This window comes from Vombatus ursinus, unplaced genomic scaffold (genome assembly GCF_900497805.2).
Source record: "Vombatus ursinus unplaced genomic scaffold, bare-nosed wombat genome assembly UNPS02014778.1, whole genome shotgun sequence".
Lineage (NCBI taxonomy): Eukaryota > Metazoa > Chordata > Mammalia > Diprotodontia > Vombatidae > Vombatus > Vombatus ursinus.
Window position 1 is genome coordinate 63708591 of NW_020954556.1, and position 19184 is coordinate 63727774.

At 38.6% G+C, this 19184-nt stretch overlaps 1 protein-coding gene across 1 annotated transcript in view; it reads left to right on the top strand.

Annotated features, from left to right (window-relative positions):
* LOC114045459 (zinc finger protein 420-like) overlaps positions 1–3818 on the top strand; it is a 115728-nt gene extending 111910 nt beyond the window's left edge. The window contains exon 9 of the mRNA XM_027865484.1: positions 185–3818. Within this exon, the coding sequence (XP_027721285.1) occupies positions 185–1085 (901 nt within the window). The 3' untranslated portion in view covers positions 1086–3818. The remainder of the gene's footprint in view (positions 1–184) is intronic.
* Positions 3819–19184: the final 15366 nt, after the last annotated feature.

The following is a 19184-nucleotide window of genomic DNA, read 5'->3' on the forward strand; positions in this document are numbered from 1 at the left end:
GTCAACAGGGAATCCAGGAAAGGCAGGTGAAACAAGTGGAAATTACCCAGAGGAAAAACATCACTGAGAAGAGACCTCCTAAATCTAACAAATTTCGAGTAAGCTATAGTCTGAACTCTGCCTCTGCTTCTCAGGAAGTTTCTGTAGGAGAGAATTGTCATAAATGTGACATATGTAGAAAAAGCTTCAAAGAGAATTCTGGCCTAATTAAACACAAGAGAATTTGTTCAGGGAAGAAACGCTTTGAATGTAATGAATGTGATAAAGCTTTCAGCCAGCGTGCACACCTTATTCAACATCAGAGAATTCATACTGGAGAGAGACCCTATGAATGTAATGAATGTGGTAAAGCTTTTAGACGAACTATAGACCTTACTCAACATCAGAGAATTCATACTGGAGAAAAGCCCTATGAATGTAATCAATGTGAGAGAGCTTTCAGCCAGCGTGCACACCTTATTCAACATCAGAGAATCCATACTGGAGAGAGACCCTATGAATGCAGTGAATGTTCAAAAGCCTTTAGCTGGAGTACACACCTTACTGAACATCAGAAAATTCACACAGGAGAGAAGCCCTATGAATGTAATGAATGTGGGAAAGCATTCCGAAAAAGTACAGACCTTAATCGACATCAAAGAATTCATACTGGAGAGAAACCTTATGAATGTAGTGAATGTGAGAAAGCTTTTAGCCAGCGTGCACATCTTACTCAACATCAGAGGATTCATACTGGTGAGAAACCCTATGAATGCAATGAATGTGGGAAAACCTTCAGATGGAGTACACACCTTACTCAACATCAGCGAATCCATACTGGAGAGAAACCATATGAATGCAATGAATGTGGGAAAACTTTCCGTCGGAGTACTGAACTTACTCAGCATCAAAGAATTCATACTGGAGAGAAGCCATATAAATGTAATGAATGTGAGAAAGCCTTCAGCTGTAGGACACACCTTATTCACCATAAAAGTACTCATAGTGGAGAGAAACCCTATGAATGCAACGAATGTGGTAAAACCTTCAACCGTAGTTCATCTCTTACTCAACATCAGAGAATCCATACTGGAGAGGAACCGTAAACATATAGTGAATGTGGAAAAACTTATGAGAGATGATCTGTCACATCAGACAATTGATATTTGGGGAGTGTTAGAGTATAGGCATCTAATATTCGTATGCTTTTAAGCATAAAAAAGTAATACGACCAGTATTAGCCAACCCATCATAAAAAAGAAGATAACATGCTAGAACATAAAAAGTATACCAATTTGAGGTTAAAAAACTTCAGGTTTGACCTCCTTGGCTTTCTTGACACTGCAGCTCATGATGACATTTTGTCCCCACCCTCCCATCCCCCCTTTTCCCCCTGCTTGCCTATAATTATATTTAACATTACCTGAATCCATGACTTCAACTTTTGTTGTCTCTATGTGATGTGACTCCTCTGTTCCCCTAGTTTTACCTTGTGATTGCTTATTTAACTTTCACTTAATTATTGCTTATCCTGGTCTGGTGCCTAACTCACTCTTCCATTTATTGGAACAGTATTTTTTTACTGATGCAAGCCTGGCTGTTAAGCCTTACCTTGCTATAGTTGTTTGGCTGAATATAACAGAGAAAACATCTATGAAAATATTGGGTGTGGGAAAACTTTCAGCCAGTACACCTTACCCAATATCAGAAAAATCTATACTAGAGAGAAATGTAAACATATGAATATATGAAAGGGCTTCAGAATCAACTCAACTTTTGATAAATGTTATTTTGTTCATATTGGAGAGAATTCCTGTGAAGATAATGAATGTTTGGAACCCTTCTACCAGAGTACATAACATCAGGTAATTTATACTGGTGAGGAATCCTATGCATATAATGAATAAAAGTCTTCAATTGTAGTTTATCCCTCATCTCACATTGGAGCTTTCACAGTGGAGAGTAACCATGGTCAAGTTACTGAATGAAGGGAAATCTTTCAGACTCATCCTTTAGTTCAATGACCTGCAGTCAATATTTCAGTTTGTCACCCATCAACTCTGTTTTTATTTGGTATATTCAAAAGTATGGGCTTGGCACTGGTTTGTTATCTTTCATTAAACAGCCAGCCTAGGTAAGTTTGAAGAAGGCCTTCAGCAGAAAGTTGATTACCAGGTGAAAAATTAATTTGGTCAAAAAACTCATGAAGACTAAGTGTAGAAGGATTGCAGACTGCATTGTTGGAGTCATGGATCTTTGAAATATTGATGTACTTGTAAGACAAAGTGTTTTTTTTTTTACCTTTTTTAATTTCTCCCTTAAATATAAATTGGCTGCTACCAGCTAGCGATGGAATTTTGCAAATCTGATTGTGCTGGTCTGTTTACTCAGAACAATTATTTAAGACCAAGATTTCTGGAAAATATAGGTATCTGATCACTAAAGCAACTAAAGCTTTTGAAACAAAGAAAACAATGGGACTTAAAACTTTTTGGAGCAAGGGAACTGAATAGTCTATTCTTACCTTTGTGGCAGGTCCCCTTACTGGAAAATTGAAATTTAAGTTTAGTATTATCACATGAGAGCAATGTTATAATGTAGGGTTGGGAATCAAGATTCTGAAGGTGACTGTTGTCCAAAGGTTTTTTTTTTTTATAGAAGTGATTTCAAATACTTCAATTATAAATGCTATAGATGCATGAAATCAAGTTTTCTTAAGTGTATATAGGTTGTTAAATAGGGCAACTCAGTAATGTATCATCTAAAATTGTATTTGATATGAACATTTTCTTGTTGTTCAGACCTTTGATTTCATTAATGTAGAGAACTCTTGTGTAGAATTTAACAATGATGATGCAGATCAACAACTTGTTTTTAACTTGGAGTTATAGAGAGGTACCTAGGAAATTGAGAGATTAAGTGATTTGTCCATGGTCCCGTAGCTAGTATGTTCCAGAGGCAGGTCTTGAATTTAAGTGTTCTGGATTCCAAGGCCAGCCACTCTGTCTACTACTTCTTACTGTCTCTCTGGTTTCTTTATTATTCCTATCTTATTTTATATGGCAGTAAGTCAGAAGGTGAAGAAACACTTTCCCTAGGGTCATGAAATTCAGGAGGACTTCTTTTTGGGATATTTTCACAGGTACTTCTAAAAGGTTTTTGGGAAACTTAAGGGGATTTTGATGGCTTTTTGAGAAACTAATCCAGAAACTTATTTTTGTATCCCTTTTTATTCACTGTAAATTTTTTTCCTTTGAGAAGCATAGAGATTTATGTGAAAGCATGGCATAATGGAAAGATTTTCCATCAAAGTCAGGGAAATCTGAATTAAACTCATGCCTCCAGCAGATGCAGGCTGTGTAACACTGGGCAAATTACTTAGCCTCTCAGTGCCTTAGGTAACTTTTTAAGACTAGAAGTTGATTGGTGCCAATCTTCATTGGTAGAAGAAATCTCTCCTAGCGAGTATCTTGACATTGATGAAATCATAGGTCCCTTCCCACCCCTGGCATTTGAGATCAAATTAGTTATTCTAATTTGAAAGCAAGATGCTTTTCTGTAGTTTGAGGTACCATCTTGTTACCAGTTAACTTAAATTGTTTTCTTTGTCATGCTTCACCATTGGAATGAATGGATGGGCATGATTAAAGGCAGCTCATAAACAGAACAGCTATGAAAAAAAAAACAAGCAAAAACAGTGCTTATTGTGGTTGTGTGAACCCTACAGAAATTACTTTTTTCCTTCCAACTCCTTCCCTCTCTGTCCCCACACCCCTCCAGTTTTGTTGTATATGTGGTACATTTGTGTGGGTTTAATACAACTGGAATAGTTTAATTCATTTCCTTATGTTAATGCGTTTCCTTTTTACTGATTTTGATTATAGATTGTTCTCTTTATATTGTTGATATACCAGCCTTGGTTTGTTTGCATACTTTCGCTCGTTGGAGTGTCATTATTCTTTTTGGGCTGTGATAACCTTTTTTGCTTTATCCATCTCACTTCCTCATCCTCCTCAGTGGGATGGAAGGAACATGCTGCTAATCCTAGGACTATCAGCAGATACAGAGAAATGGATTAAATGTATCGCCACACTTCAGGCACAGGTGGATTGAATATAATTAGAAAATGACAGTTTGTGAGGGAAGGTGATAATGCTGAAGGAAGATACTCATTTGTGGGAACAGTTGGAACAGTTCTTCCAAACCTATAAGCTTCTTAGATGAATTTTCAGAGTGCTTATATAAAATTTCTGGGTTTCTGACTTGATGAGTTTACATCTGAAAACCAGCTTATGGGATTTCTTCATGGATCACCCAAGGATGGGATTTCTGTTATTTAGGTTGTTCACTCATATGAACTGCTAAATGGTATCACTGATGATACCAGTCAGCTACCTGGTAGTGCACCTTCATTGTTTTATGGTAGAAATTCAACATACAAAGTCACTTTGAGACTTAAGACTGACACTTAATAAATTTTCATAAATGTCTGAGGGTTGGATTGTAGATGGAATATGCTATCACTTTCAGGATAGTGAGTCAAGACTTTGAGTATAATGAAGATACTACAATGGACCAAATTAGGGAAGGCTTATTAAAGAACTCAATTCAGACAAATTTGCCTTTATTAGAAAGCCACAATTCTCCAAGGCCTGCTCATAGAGAGAAACCTGTTTTTACCCTTAGCCCTATGTCATTTCTTATGTCAGGGTACAAGAATTTCCTCTACTAATACTGAATTTGGAAATGCAGGTAGGTAGACCCCTGGCCCAACTGAGCTGTGTGAAGTAGAAAAATAAACTAGAAGGGAGATGATTCTCATTCTGTTGGATGCAGCCCATCATCTTATTCTAGGGCCCATAAGACTAGGAACGGGAGGTCAGTGGAAGTGCTTTATTGTAAAGGATCTCACCTAAACCTCTATCGTTAGGTGTGGTTAATCACGTTTGTCCGTCAAGCAAATATTCCCCCAAAACTGGGTTACCCAGCTACACTAGCTACAGATGCTAATTCAAGATTTTAAAGCAAATTCAGGGACTTTAGTCCAATGGTAGGGAATTTAAAGAGCCAACCCCAAGGTAAATTTAAAACAATGCCTTAGATAAGTGGGTGACTTTTCTGGTTTTCCTAGTGCCTGAGACACTTAAATGCTTGGTGACTGACTGGCCTAATCACAGAGAAAACAGCTGAAGGTCCAAAGGGGAGAACACAAAGAAATGCTGATCCTAAACCTAGTGAGCTCTCCTCAATGTCTGGTGATGCTCAGAATCTGGTGGCTATAATTGATTAAGTTATATATTTTTGGGAGAACTTGGCAGGTTACTTTTAGCTTAGAATTCTGCAGCCAGCACTGCTATGGTACAATCCCTATAAGCAATAGTGCTCCTTTGATAGATCCCCATCCAGATCTCTCTAGAAATACTAGATATTTATAGACATAATCTGCCCCTTGCATTTTGTAACCCTGCCCACATATCAGGTCTGTAACTGTGTTGTAGACTCAGTTCCAATCCAAATTGAAAAGAGCTCTTGTACTTATGACCCAATTCAGATATCCTTTTGGAATTTTTCATTAAACTCCAGAGATTTAGGTAAACTTTTCACCTCACCTGGCTAAGTCCTATAATATTTGTGAAATGGAAAAATGGGGAATTTGGGTTTTCTTAATCATTTCCAGGGCTTTTACACAATTACAATTTAAAACTGATTTCAAATCTGGTGGACCAGCTAGAGCAGGTCACACTTTAGAAACAACAGCAACAAATTGATATGTATATACATACATATATATATACATATATATTTTTTTTTTTGATGAGGCAGTTGGGGTTAAGTGACTTGCCCAGGGTCACACAGCTAGTAACTGTTAAGTGTCTGAGGTCAGATTTGAACTCAGATATTCCTGACTCCAGGGCTGGTGCTCTATCCACTGCGCCACCTATCTGTCCTAACAAATTGCTATAATTTGGCTTGCACATGCCAGGGTAACAAACCAAAGACTATGTTCCAGACTTGCTATCACTAGTTTAATCACCTTCTACTGCCATTTTTGCTCTATAATGAACTTGGCACATTCCAGTGCTTCATGTTTATGCCATGACCTACCTGACCTCACCAGGAAATAACTATATCTGGACATTGTAGTGACTTATTTTATTGATTCAACACTACACATTCTGCTGACTATAACTGGTTCATGTTTGAGTAAAAGCACTTCTGAAGAATATAGAAAAATTAACGTTTGGTCTGAATGAACCAAATCTAGGGGTCAGATCTTAGGGAACTAAGGTGTTAGAATAAGAGCTTAGAAGATGGATGCAGTTGGAATATTGAACACAGGAAGAACCTGAAACAATCAAAAATGTGTAGGTTAAGACAGTTTTGTGATTGTACTATTTCAGGTACATTCTGACTATCATTCTGATTTACCAGCCCAGAGGCTTGGGCTCCTGAATAACTGATCATTACTAATTATTCCTGATAGACCAACAATTGAATCCACTTACATTCTAGCTTCTGTCTCTCCAACTTCTAGTTTGTGCATTTCACTAGAATTCCCAACATACTCATGCTTTACCTTTGGTTTTAAGTGAACGAAGCAATAGAATTTGAAATCTTGGAGATCCTAGATTATAAAAGATCTCCAGTAGCAATGACCCACCAGTCAAAGTCGCCAAAGACCTGATCACACTTTATAAGGTCATCATGGACAGGTTATACTTTATAATTGCCTAATTTTGGTGGTATATACTCAAGGTTCAAGTACTTGATTAACTGCTGTTAATCATAGGGTAGTCAGAGTTAGAGTGTGTTCATGAAGAAACAATGTAATTGCTGTTACTTCACATCTATAAAAGGATTAAATGTCCTACCTGCTGAATTTTATAAGAATAATGTGTAACCTTCCACTGCCTTGTGTATGGCCTTGGGCAAATAACTGGTCTTCAGTATGAATAGCTATAAAGTGAGTTAAACAATATTCTACTGAACTTCTGTGACTTCTAGAAACTTCTGTCAAGGACCTACAATTTAAGGGATAATTTTAGGAAACTAGGGGATTTAAAACCTGAAGAGTGATGAAGAAAGAATAAGTTTCTTGTTGGCCAGCATTGGAATACCTTCATATACATCCTATCCTTGAAAATTAGATTCCTAACTTTCATATCTTTTGCCTCTAACTTGCATATCCCACCAGAATTCCCAAGACAGAACCATGCCCACATCCATCCTAAACAAGGGAAAAAATGGAATACAAGATTAAGTAGTTCCTAAATTGTAAGAAAATCTAACATTATTAATGCTGGATCCATTCTAAACAAGGCAAAAGATAGAATACAAGATTCAGTAGTTCCTAAATTGTAAGAAAATATAACATTATTAATGCTGGATAGAGTGGATGGCCTTCAGATCAGATTACTGATCATGGGAGTGGAAGATATTTATGTCCCTAAATCAGTTGCTACACTGTGTATCAACAGGACCTTGAAAAATTCCACTTGTTTCCAAATAGTGGAGGGAAGAGATAAGGTGGTGGGAACGTAATCCACCCAGTGGTACTGCTGATCCAAACATCCCCTGAGCCTGTCTGAGCATGCCCATGTAACTTCATCCTTCCTCTTCCGGTGGGTGGAGCTTCCCCAGCAGCTTACTCCTGTTGAGGGCGGTGGCTTTGCTCTGCCAAGCAATTCAGTTCTCTTCCCTTTTGGGGGCCGTGACTTTCTCTTCCAACCAATTGCCCACAGGGAAAAGAAAATTCTTGACTGTGGTTATTAACAGCTTAGGGGTTAAAAAACAAGCAAACCTCGGGGTTTCTGGGTTTTGTATTTTCTTGCCAGACTTGTAACAGTGCAATCTAGTTCCTTCAATGTTGCCCTAGGTAGAGCTGTCCCCACATCTGGACCATTTAAAAAACAACAACAACAACAATGCTCTCCCTTTCATCTAAATATATGATCACTAAATAAAATGATATGCAGCTTAGAATTTTTGCGGGGCAACGTTTTTTTTTAAATTGACAAATAAAATCTAAATTGAAGTAATGTAAATAGCTTGCGTTATACATTTGAATTTAATAAGGGGACAAGTAACTACTAGGAGATAGAATGGCTTACAGAATCCGTCCTGAACCTCCAGCAAGCTCTCACCACTGGCTCTGTTCTCATTGGTGGCCAATTGCAGCCCGGCATTATCCCAGCACTCTGATACGCCCTCATGGTTTGTCTTTCGTGTCATGTGGACCACTCTGCTTTTGATGGCTTCCTTTTTCACATTGCTTGCCTTTATTCATTACTCCTGATTCCTAATTCTCCTCTCCACAAGGCTTCTTCCAAGGTCAGTGTCAGCAACACTCTAGATGATCTGCCCTTAAGTAATTTTGGGCCCCCTAAGATTTTAGGGAACCCTAGGGAAAAACTGCTCATAGCAATACATGCTATGGACATAGCACAGTGCAAAACACTTAACCTGCTTCAGGAATTATATGTCCAAATTATGAGTAGGACGTATTATGCTTATCTCTGCAATATACGCATATCCACAGAACACAAGAAAACAAACATGACAAAACAATGCAAACAAGTGATATAACATCAGTAGGTCTGTAAAATTGCTTGAGCATTTGCGATGCAAATAGCAACACAATGTATGAATAGATATAGCTATAGAATATATATTACAGTAGTCCATAATCAAGTAAACACAAATAACAAAATAATATCAATATAACTCATGGCATTTAGTAGTAGCATTCAACCATTAACATAAACATCACTAAATATGCAATTACATGCAAGACATGCATTATACTGGTAAACAGTACTTTTGTTTGGCTATATATGTAAACACCTCCAGTTTTACCTCTAACATCATAGGTTAGTTTGGTCACGAGTAGAAGAGACTGAGCTTTCCTGTAATCTGCTGACCTGACTGTATCTGAACACTATGTTGATGGTGTGGGTTGATCATGTTCCTCATAAGAACTATAGACCTGAATTCCTAAACTTGAGCTTTTGGAGAGCCCAAGCTAGCTGGCAGTACTTTTAGGCTTATTGAGTTTTGCATGTTTTTTTTTCCCCTAGGAAGACTCTGCTGCTTTTTTGCCATTGCATTGGAGCCAAAAACCTTGCATTCCTCAGTGGAAAAATGTCAACTATTTAATTATTATTCTTAAAAATAATGACTAAGTTGTTATTAATGGCAATAGTAAAACTCTAGCGGTTGTGACATTTGAAAAGTCATTAATATTTACTTTGGTGCACTTTAGAAATAGTTATAAACTGCAATTCATCTGGGCTTAGAACACTGTGACTGAAATTCTGGGCAGGATAGTTACTACTTCTGGGTACAGTCAGTTTCCTCCACTTTTTGGAACTGCACTTAGGCAAGACTATTGGGTTCCTATATACAGTATCTCTTTCACTGGAAATGTCACTGAGCCACTGTTTGGTACATATATCATTGTACATCAGGTGGGTAGTTTTACTTACAGATTATAGAGATGTTAGTCAGTTATCATTAAGTGCCCATGTGCCAGGCACTGCACTAAAGCCCTGCAGATACAAAGAAAGGCAAAAACCAAAACCAAATAAAAAAACAAAACAACCCACTTCTTGCTTTTAATCTAATGGGAGGAGGGGAGGACAATATTCAAAGAACTATATGCAAACAAGATACAGGATAAATTGGTTATAATCTCAGAGGGAAGATACTAAGATTAGGGAGGACTGGGAAAGGCTTTCTGCAGAATGTGGGACTTCAACTGAGACTTGAAGGAAGCCCAGCGAAGTTAGGATGTGGAGATGAGGAGAGAGAGCATTTCAGGCATGGGGGATAACCAGTGAAAATGCTGGTTAATTAGGAGATGGAGTATCATGTTGGAGGAACAATAAAGAATACTTTGTCTCTGGATCTTAGAGTGAGAGGCAGTAAGGTATAAGAAGACTGGAATGGAGGAAGTGACAGGTAATAAAGTGCATTAAACATCAAAGAAAATTTTATATTGACCCTGGAGGTAATAGGGAGCTATTGGAGTCTCTAGGATGGGGACAGGGTGTGTGTGATATGATCAGACTTGTGTTTTAGGAAGATCAGTTTGATAGCTGATTGGAGGATGACTTGGAGAGTAGGGAGAAACTTGAGGCTGGGAGCTGGCTATTGCAATATTTCAGGCATGAGGTGATGAGGGCCTACATAAGGGTTGCAGCAGTGTTACAGGAGAGAAGATGTATTCAAGAGATATCATGAGAGTAAGATTTGAGAACTGATTAGGTATGGGGGATGGTGACAGAGAGTGAGGAGTTCAAGATGACTTGTAATTTCTGAGCCTGGGTGACCATGTGGATAGTGATCCTCTGTATAGTAATAGGGAAATTAGGAAGAGACGAAGGCTTAGGTGAAGGAAAGATAATGAGGCCTATTTTGAACATGTTGAATTTTCTAATTTCCAGAGGACATCCATTTCAAGATGTCCAATAGGTAGTTGGAGAAATAAGGTTGGAGACCAGGAGAGAGGTAAAGGCTGATGAGGTAGATCTGAGAGTCATCTGCATAGATGTGATAATTGCAACAATGGGAGCTGATGACATCACTGAGTGAATAGTATAGTGAGATAAGTGAAGAGAGCCCAGGACAGAACCTTGGGAATCCCCATGGTTAGTGGGAATGACATGAATGAAGATCTAACAAAGGACAGAGGAGGAGAACCCAGAGAGAACAATGTCACGAACACTTCCGGCATCAAGGAGAGGAGGGTGATTGACAGTGCCAAAGGCTGCACCCTGGTCAAGAAGGATGGTTGGGAAAAGGCCATTAGATTTGTTGATTGATCATTAGTAATTTTAGAGAGAGCAGATTTGGCTGAATGATGATATTGGAAGTCAGACTGCAAAGAATTAAGTAGAGTGAGAGAAGAAAGGAGGTGGAGGCACCTATTGAAGGGAACCTTTTCAAGGAAATTAGCCATAAAATGGAGGAGAAATATAGGATGATAGCTAATGGGGATGGTCAGATTAGTGAGGGTTTTTGAGGATGAGGGAGACTATTTGTAGATGGTAGTGAAGTAGCCACTAGACAGGGAGCTATTGAAGATTAGTAAGAGGATAGGGATGATAATGCCCATCATTTTTCTCCACTTAGTCATCAGAGTTCAATTCACTTTCCTTTGGTCTGGCAAATTTTTTTTTTTACAGGGCTCCCACCATTCTTTGACTATTCTATAAAAAGGAGAGGGAAGGGAATAATTATTTATATAGTACCTGCTATGTGTCACACACTATGGTAAGCACTTTACAAATGTCTCATTTGATCCTCAAAATGACTCTGTGAGGTAAATGCTGTTGCCCCCATTTTACCATTGAGGAAACTGAGGCAAATAGAGGTCACACAGCTAGTAAGAGTCTGAGACTGTATTTGAACTTGGGTCTTCCTGACTTATGGCTCAGTGCTCTATCCACTTCAACATTTAGCTACCAAAAAAGGCAACTTATCCATTCTCTTTGCAATTAGGCATGTAGTAGTTTTCCGGCAATCTGAAAATTTATGGGTCCTGGGAATGCTAAGATTTCTCTGCAAAACTGTTTCTCCATGTTGAGAGTCTTGATAATTAGCCCAGGCAACTTAGCATCATTCAGCAGAATGAGTGGATGAGAACAATTTGTTCCAACAGTCATGAAGGTAGCTGAAGTAGGAGCTGTGGAATGCTTAGAGCTTGGTCAAATATTGAAGAGACAAGGTTATCCACTGCATCTTGGGCCACTGCCATTGTCTTGACTTTTGTCTTGTCACTGGACTTAGATGACTCTGGAAGAGAGAATGAGGCTGCAGACTTTGTGTAACTCTGCCTCACTTAAATCCGATTCATGTGTAAATCGAGGCATCACCCTGTGATGTCATTGGTCCTCTTCAGAAACAAAGGACAAACAACAACAACAAAGTTCCCCCAAACCCTTCTTTCTTTTTTGTATAGATGTCTACTTGTGCACCTTGGTTATGTGAGATAATTTTCAGTAATCTTTCTTTCTCTCTCTCCTCCCATGCATTTTTCTTCCCTAGTTTCCATTCTTTTCTTAAGTTCATCAAGACATAACACAACCAATTTCAGGCCTCATCTAATTGAACTCCATCGACATCCATCCTTGATAATGTTAGGATTTAGATAGATCACAGGGATCATCTCATATTTGTATGTAAGCAGTTTATCCTTGTTTAGTCCTTTATCATAGTTCATTTATGCTTGTAGTGTGCTTCTGGACTCAGCCCTTAGCAGTTAGCTAAAAAGCTCTATTTGTTCAGAGTGGCAGAATTGTGGGCTCCCCTTTGGTCTGTGATTTCTGTCTTGGTTATTCCTCTGCTGGCTGATCTAAGTGGTGGATGTGACACCTTGCTGTGCAGGGGGTCTGAGCCTCACCGCTGCTGCTGCTGGCTTCTGAACTTCCTCCTTTCTCCATACACAGCCCAGGGTAGGGGTGGGGAGCCTGTGGTCTTGAGGCCACATGTGGCCCTCTAGGTCCTCAAGTGTGACCCTCTGACTGAATCCAAACTTCAATCAAAATCAAATCATCTTCAACGAAACTTCAGTCAAACTCCAAAACAAAAATCCCCTAGAAGGATCTGTTCTGTGAAGTTTGGATTCAGTCAAAGAGCTGCACTTGAGGACCCAGAGAGCCACATATGGCCTTGAGGCTGCAGTTTTCCCACCCCTGGCCTAGGGCCTCCCTAACCAGGAATGCCATCCCTATGCCAGGTCTTCTCATTCTGAACTGGCATCTTTGTTGTCCTCTATCCGGTTCTGGGTCACAGACCTAAGACAGACAGACAGACCCTGGGCAAATCACTTAACTTCTCTGGTGCTCACTTTCCTCATTTGCAAAACAAGGGGGTTTCATTGATTTCTAATGTCCCTGCTAGTTATAAATCTATGACAATATGAACTTTTGGCATAGTGAATTTTAAAAATAGTTTTTTGTTTAATGTCCAGTAGTTTATACACGTTTGTATCTTTCCATTCTTCTTCCATAGTTCCGCTATTAGTAATGCACACAGGTTGCTATGTGATCATGCAATCACACCATTGGCCAACACTTATTTAAGGTTATTTCTGGAGTCTTTCATCAGACATAAAAATTAACTTTCTAGATTGTGCCTGGAGTGGACAAGGATTGGTAAGCTGGATGTGAGCTGCCCCTGTAGTACATTTTACACTCCACTCATGAAGTGAGAACACACCTGTTATCTTGCTTAGTTTCTGTTGCAGCTAATTTGACTATTCTTTTGATACCAGTGAAAGGAAAATCTCTTGATCCACTTCTAGAGTTTAGAGAACAGCGCTCTCTCAATGTTCATTGTCACCACTTGACTCTGTTCTCCTGTAGGCATCTACAGAAGCTTCTTAGAGAGTCAAAGTGTGTAGTTATGAGTCCAATCTTGTTTGCAGTATCCTGCTATAGACAAGTTTGTTCTGTTCAGTGCTGATAGGATGATTAGAACTAGATAGAGTTGACCCATAATTTGTAGCTTCCTGTTGACATCAGTTACTTTTTAATTAAACTTCCAGCTTACTCTGTTGTCTCCAAGATATAGGAAGTTTTTGCCACTCAGTACCCAAAATGCCAGCCTTTTCAAAGACTGCAAAAATATTTTCTTCAGTTATCTCTAATAGAATGATAGGGATATAACAGTAATTAGGTACCCACCATTCAGGATGGAGGGACATTTCACATTCTAATTCTTTACCATTACCTCTGTGTGGGGTCTTATGACTTCATATGGGGTACATCATAAACAACTGTTTTGAGAGTCTGGAGTAACCTTTCCATACTCCTGTTCCTTTCCTCAATTCTAGTCTTACAGATCTCAGCCTCTAAAGCATCAAAGCTGCGTTTTCCTCATGATTGAATTCAACTTTTGTAGGGTTATTTTTTTTCCACCAAGGTTGAAACAGAAGGTAGTTCTGCCTTCTGGTTGTGTCTAAGTGTTGTCTTTATATCAGGCTGTCATGGCTACCGTTCTTTCTCTTTCTACCTTACTGTCTCTTTCTCTTTCACCCTCTGTCTCTGTCTTTTTCTGTCTCTGTATCAAATTACAGGAGACATTAAGGCCCAATCCTATTACGGACTGGCATGGAAGCTCTTATCTGCTCTGTTTTCTACTTGGGATGATTTGTTCGTTTTTAGGCAACTTGGTGCCCCTCTCCCTGCCCCCCCCCCCCATTCCTGGGGGCTCACCATATTAGTTCTGGACTTAGTGTGGGTACCTGATCAGCTTTAGCCCTAGTGCCATTCAGAACTCCGGAGCTCAAGTGATCCATCAATCTCAGCTTCCCTAGTAGCAGGGGTTACAGGAATGCATCACCACACCCTGCCTTGTTTTTTGTCTTGTTAACCTTTTAAGAAGAACAATTTTCAAAGTTCCACACCTTATCAGATTTTCTGTCAGTTTTTGTGATTAGGTCTGCATCTGCATCGTGGTTCCTTTGCTTTCCTTTCATGACCTATATACCAGATGTTCCTGAGGTTGTTGGAGCTGAATTTTTAACAGATGTGCTATTCAGTGTACTCTGTACCCATTACTCATTTGCTTTCACCTGGTCTGACAACTTCTCAAAAGTCCATGGTGTTTTTGCTGCATTCTTTAGGAATAACTTTAAATCAGTCTATCTCTGTAGCCCTTTGGTCATTTGGGTCATTCTGGCTGTGCCTGCTTATTTAGGAGTATCACTTCTATTCCTACCAGTTTCAGTAGAAGGTTGTCCAACCTCATCACACATTTGGAAGGCAGTCCCCCTTTGTAATAAGTGGTATTGATGAACTTAAATGTCATCTCAGCAATTAGGCTAGGTCCTTAGAACAACTTCAGCTGTTGTAAGCACTCTTGATGTGTGATTTCAGGTTTTCCTGTCCTCAGAGACTTCACATATTCAAAAGTGGGTTCTCTGGTATTTTCTATTCATTAACTCATATTATCTGGCTCAGATGTCTACTAGCCCTACCGGTAGTTCTGATATTCGTTTTCCCCAGGAGGTCAAAGGTATTTCCTTTGAAAAGTCCTCTCCTGACTTTATGATATATATCTGCGACAAAATATCTAGCTTCAGCCTTACCCACTGACGACATTTCTACTTTTCGAGAGCCTTATTTACTGGTGTTATAGGAAACTCATCTTTAGCCTTACTCCCAGGTGAGCTTTTTCTTTCTTACTTATGTAGGGGTGTTGGTAGTTTGTGGGTGTGTGTATGTGTACAGATGTGTGCACTGTTTTTTTTGCCCGTGTAGGTTGTGTGTGTTCATATAAATCTGTCTATATATGACTCTTGGAGGCAAGAATATCTCTCTGTATATTATTTATATGTATGTATATATATACATATACATATGTACATATATGTATATGTATATATAATCCCCTTCCTTGATCCTTCAACCAGGGAAACTTTGACTCCTGCCAGGAACGAAGGAAGCAGGAGTTGACAGCTAGAGGCTAGCCACTCTGGTCTTCTCTTAGAGGGGGAATATTGGGCTAGAATTATATTTATCTGCTCCCTTAAATATTATTAGTCTATTGGAAGTAATTTTTAGGTTTAAGTTATACTCTTGATCAATATCTCTTAATGAAAAAGGAATGCCCCCATGCTATAAATCCAAGGCTTAACTCCCTTCCCATCAGATGCCAACTGCACAATAAACACACATGGCAAATTGCAGATGAACCCATTTATCCGAGTTGAGAACAAAACAGAAATAAGAGAACATATACATAGAATATATATCAGATAACACAGAACAAATGAACTCTTCTTCTGGGATTGTGATAACTTATCTCAACCAAGAGGGTCCTGGAGTGTACCCAAGGGGAAATTTGTGAAGTCTCTAAGTAGCAAGCTGGGGATAAAGACATGACCGAGACAGCCAACTCCTTTACATGTTGGTTTCTTCTGAGTCCTCCTCTCCCTTCAAGCACTTGAAGATATGCTGAAATGGCACATCTCTATTGAAGCTGGGAGTTAGAAAGCAATCTCTTTTCTCTTTAACTTTCATCAGTTCCACCCACCCATCGCTCAGATGTGATTGAGTAATTAGTCTCCTTCAATGAGGAGAGAGTCTCATGCAATTGGCTCTTTGAGCCAAGGGTTATGCTTAAATATTCCTTTTTTGTTTCAGCTGTCAAGCCCTCTCTGCTCACTATGGCCTTTAATCTCCTGGCTAACTTTTTTTCCTGGGGGAATGGAGTGGAGGTCAGTTCCCAGGTGCTATTTTCTATTGTCTATATATCCTAGGATTTAAATAATCAAATGGATCAAATAATTCATACAGTACTATCTGAATGATCTCCTCTATTCTGACTTTGCTATGAATTTTACTACAGTCTTCCAACTCTTTCAAATTTCTTCTCAGGGTGTGCTTTTGTATATATTTATAATACATTTTTATTTTCTGGATCCATTTCTAAAACCAGGACACTGCTATGAATTTCCACATGAAAGCATCATACTTTTAAAGTTCATAATACCACATATATTCAACAATTTGATCCAAGATGCTATTATTATTCAACAAACTAAGAATGTTGAGTTAAATACCAGCTGTGAAATATATTTAATTTGTTGTTGTTGTTGTTGTTTTTTAGGCAATTGGGGTTAAGTGACTTGCCCAAGGTCACACAGCTAGTAAGTGTCAAGTGTTTGGTCTGAGGCTGGATTTGAACTCAGGCCCTCCTGATTTCAGGGCCTGTGCTCTATCCATTATGCCACTTAACTGTCCCCCCCCTTTTTTTTGCTTTTTGGTGAGGCATTTGGGGTTAAGTGACTTGCCCAGGGTCACACAGCTAGTAAGTGTCAAGTATCCAAGGCTGGATTTGAACTTAGGTCCTCATGACTCCAAAGCCAGAGCTCTATCCACTGTGCCACCTAGCTGCCCCCCAGCTGTGAAATATATTACAGTGACAAAATAAAGCAATATTGTAAGCAAATATTACAGTAGACTCAGTTAAGTATGTAAATTACTAGTAATATAATGTTATTAGTAACTTGATTAATAACTAATATTATTAATAGTAAATATTACTAGTAATGGCACTTTATTAATAAATCAGAATCTGCCACATATACTTTAAATCATAATTTAACTATTAGCATCATTGAAATAAGTCCTTGCATATATAAATAATCATATAATCATATAGCAGAATGCCAGCAATAGAATGAGAGAATGGACTGTTCTACTGTTGCAGTTTCGTGGTATGTTGTGGAGGTCATCTCAAAAGAATTCATAGACTCAGACTATCTCCAACCCAAGCAAAGGCATTTACTGAGAGTAATGCCTCTCAGGAAGTGGACAGGATTTCAAGAAAGAACTGGCAGCTTATCAGAGCAAGATGGAGATTTTTATAGGGCAAAAGATGCAATTATATCATTACAGGATATATTAATATTAAAATGTAGGAGGGGTTTGTTAAAGGATTAGGCAACAGGGGAGGAATCCCAGCCTTGGTGGAACTGCACATGTGATTACCCACAATTCATACAGAAAAACCCTTTTGGGGGGCATTAATATATGATAATGATATTTTAAAAAGTCTGCACATAATAAGTTTAGCTAAAGGATAGCTTTTGCTAATACTGTGCAGGTGCCTATTTAGGGAAAGTGCCTTCTAATGTTTTGGGGTCCACATCCTTCTCAGGCATTTTGGAAATGCTGCTTTCTGATTGGCTGATGATTGTGATCCTGTCTGAGATTAGATGAATGTGGTTGTGGTGCACGGACACCTGCTGTTTCTGTGAGGAATATAAGGATTGGATCTGGGGGTGGTGGTTAGGATTCCATCACATGGAACATGCCTGCTGTTCTAGTAAGGCATATTTGGGGGGCCTGTGGTGTGATTAAAGCTAAATGGAGTGGTCAAATCAGGACATGTCTACTGTTCAGTGAGGCTCATAAGGATGTTAGAATAGTGGGGCAGGGGCCAGTTTTATTAGGATTCCATCACTAGGAGACTAAATAAAACTTAAAATTAAAACCAGAATTCAAAATATAAAAAAAAATTGAAGCAATAAAAATTAAACTGAAAGCTGAAATATTTCTTTAAAAGGATTCAGAATCAAAAGAAGATTGAATAAACAAAAATATTTAAAAATAGCATATTAAAAAAGGTGAAAGAAAGAAAACTTCCAAAAAACATTGGCAAGGTAAAAAATTGGCATAGTGAAGTCTACTTGATTCACTGCACATGCGTTTTTCTAAGGAAACAAACCTGAAAAACAATCTCAAGCTCCTGAATGAAATTGCCAACATATAACTACCTAGTTGCACTGATAGGGAAGACAGACTGAATTGTCAATCATCTCCTGATTTAGGAGACCTGTTTGAATATGCCTAGACAACTTATTCTCCCCATTTCCTAAAGGTGGAGCTTCCGTAGCAGTTCACTTAGCATTCATTCCTTTCCCAAGTAACTCAGTCCCCTTCCCTTGAGGGCCGGGGCTAGTACGTGGCTATCTTTTCAAAACCTTTGTGTCAAGTGGCTACCCTCAGAGGAAGGAAAATAATTGCCATTTCCTGCTTTCCAGTCTGCAGTTATTATCACCTCACGTTTTTTAACCTTAGGGGTTATAGATTCTTTTGCCCGGCTTTTGATAGTCCAATACTGGGGTATCTCACATTATCTTAATGGTTCTGCCTTAAGGTTCAGTAATATCTATGTCTGGATCAAAATTTTAACCTCTCTAAAATAGGACACGCTTTCTCTTACTTTTAACTAGATATATAAGAACTAAATAAAATGTGACCCAGTTTAGGATTTCTATTTGCCAATGGATCTTTATTTTTAATTAAAGGTGAATACAATCTAAATGAAAAATAATAGATAATGAATGAACGAAGCATTTATTGAGTGCTTACTATGTGCAAAGTACAGGGTTAAATTCTGAGGATACAAGTAGAAAATTACAACAGTACCTGCTCTGAAAGAGATTAATGTAAGAAACAATCTTGTAACCTAGCCACTTTAGTTATAACTAGTAACTATTAAAACCTTTGCTTGGAAGTGAAATAAGCCATAGGATCAGATCTGATCTTCCAATAAGTTCTCACAATATTGGGACTATGGATCCTTTCACTGGGGCTTAGTCATTGCACAGATGCAAACTTAACACTGGCAAGTCTCATGACGTGTCTTTCAATCTCTGTTCAAATTGTATCTTGCAGGTGACTGCTTGC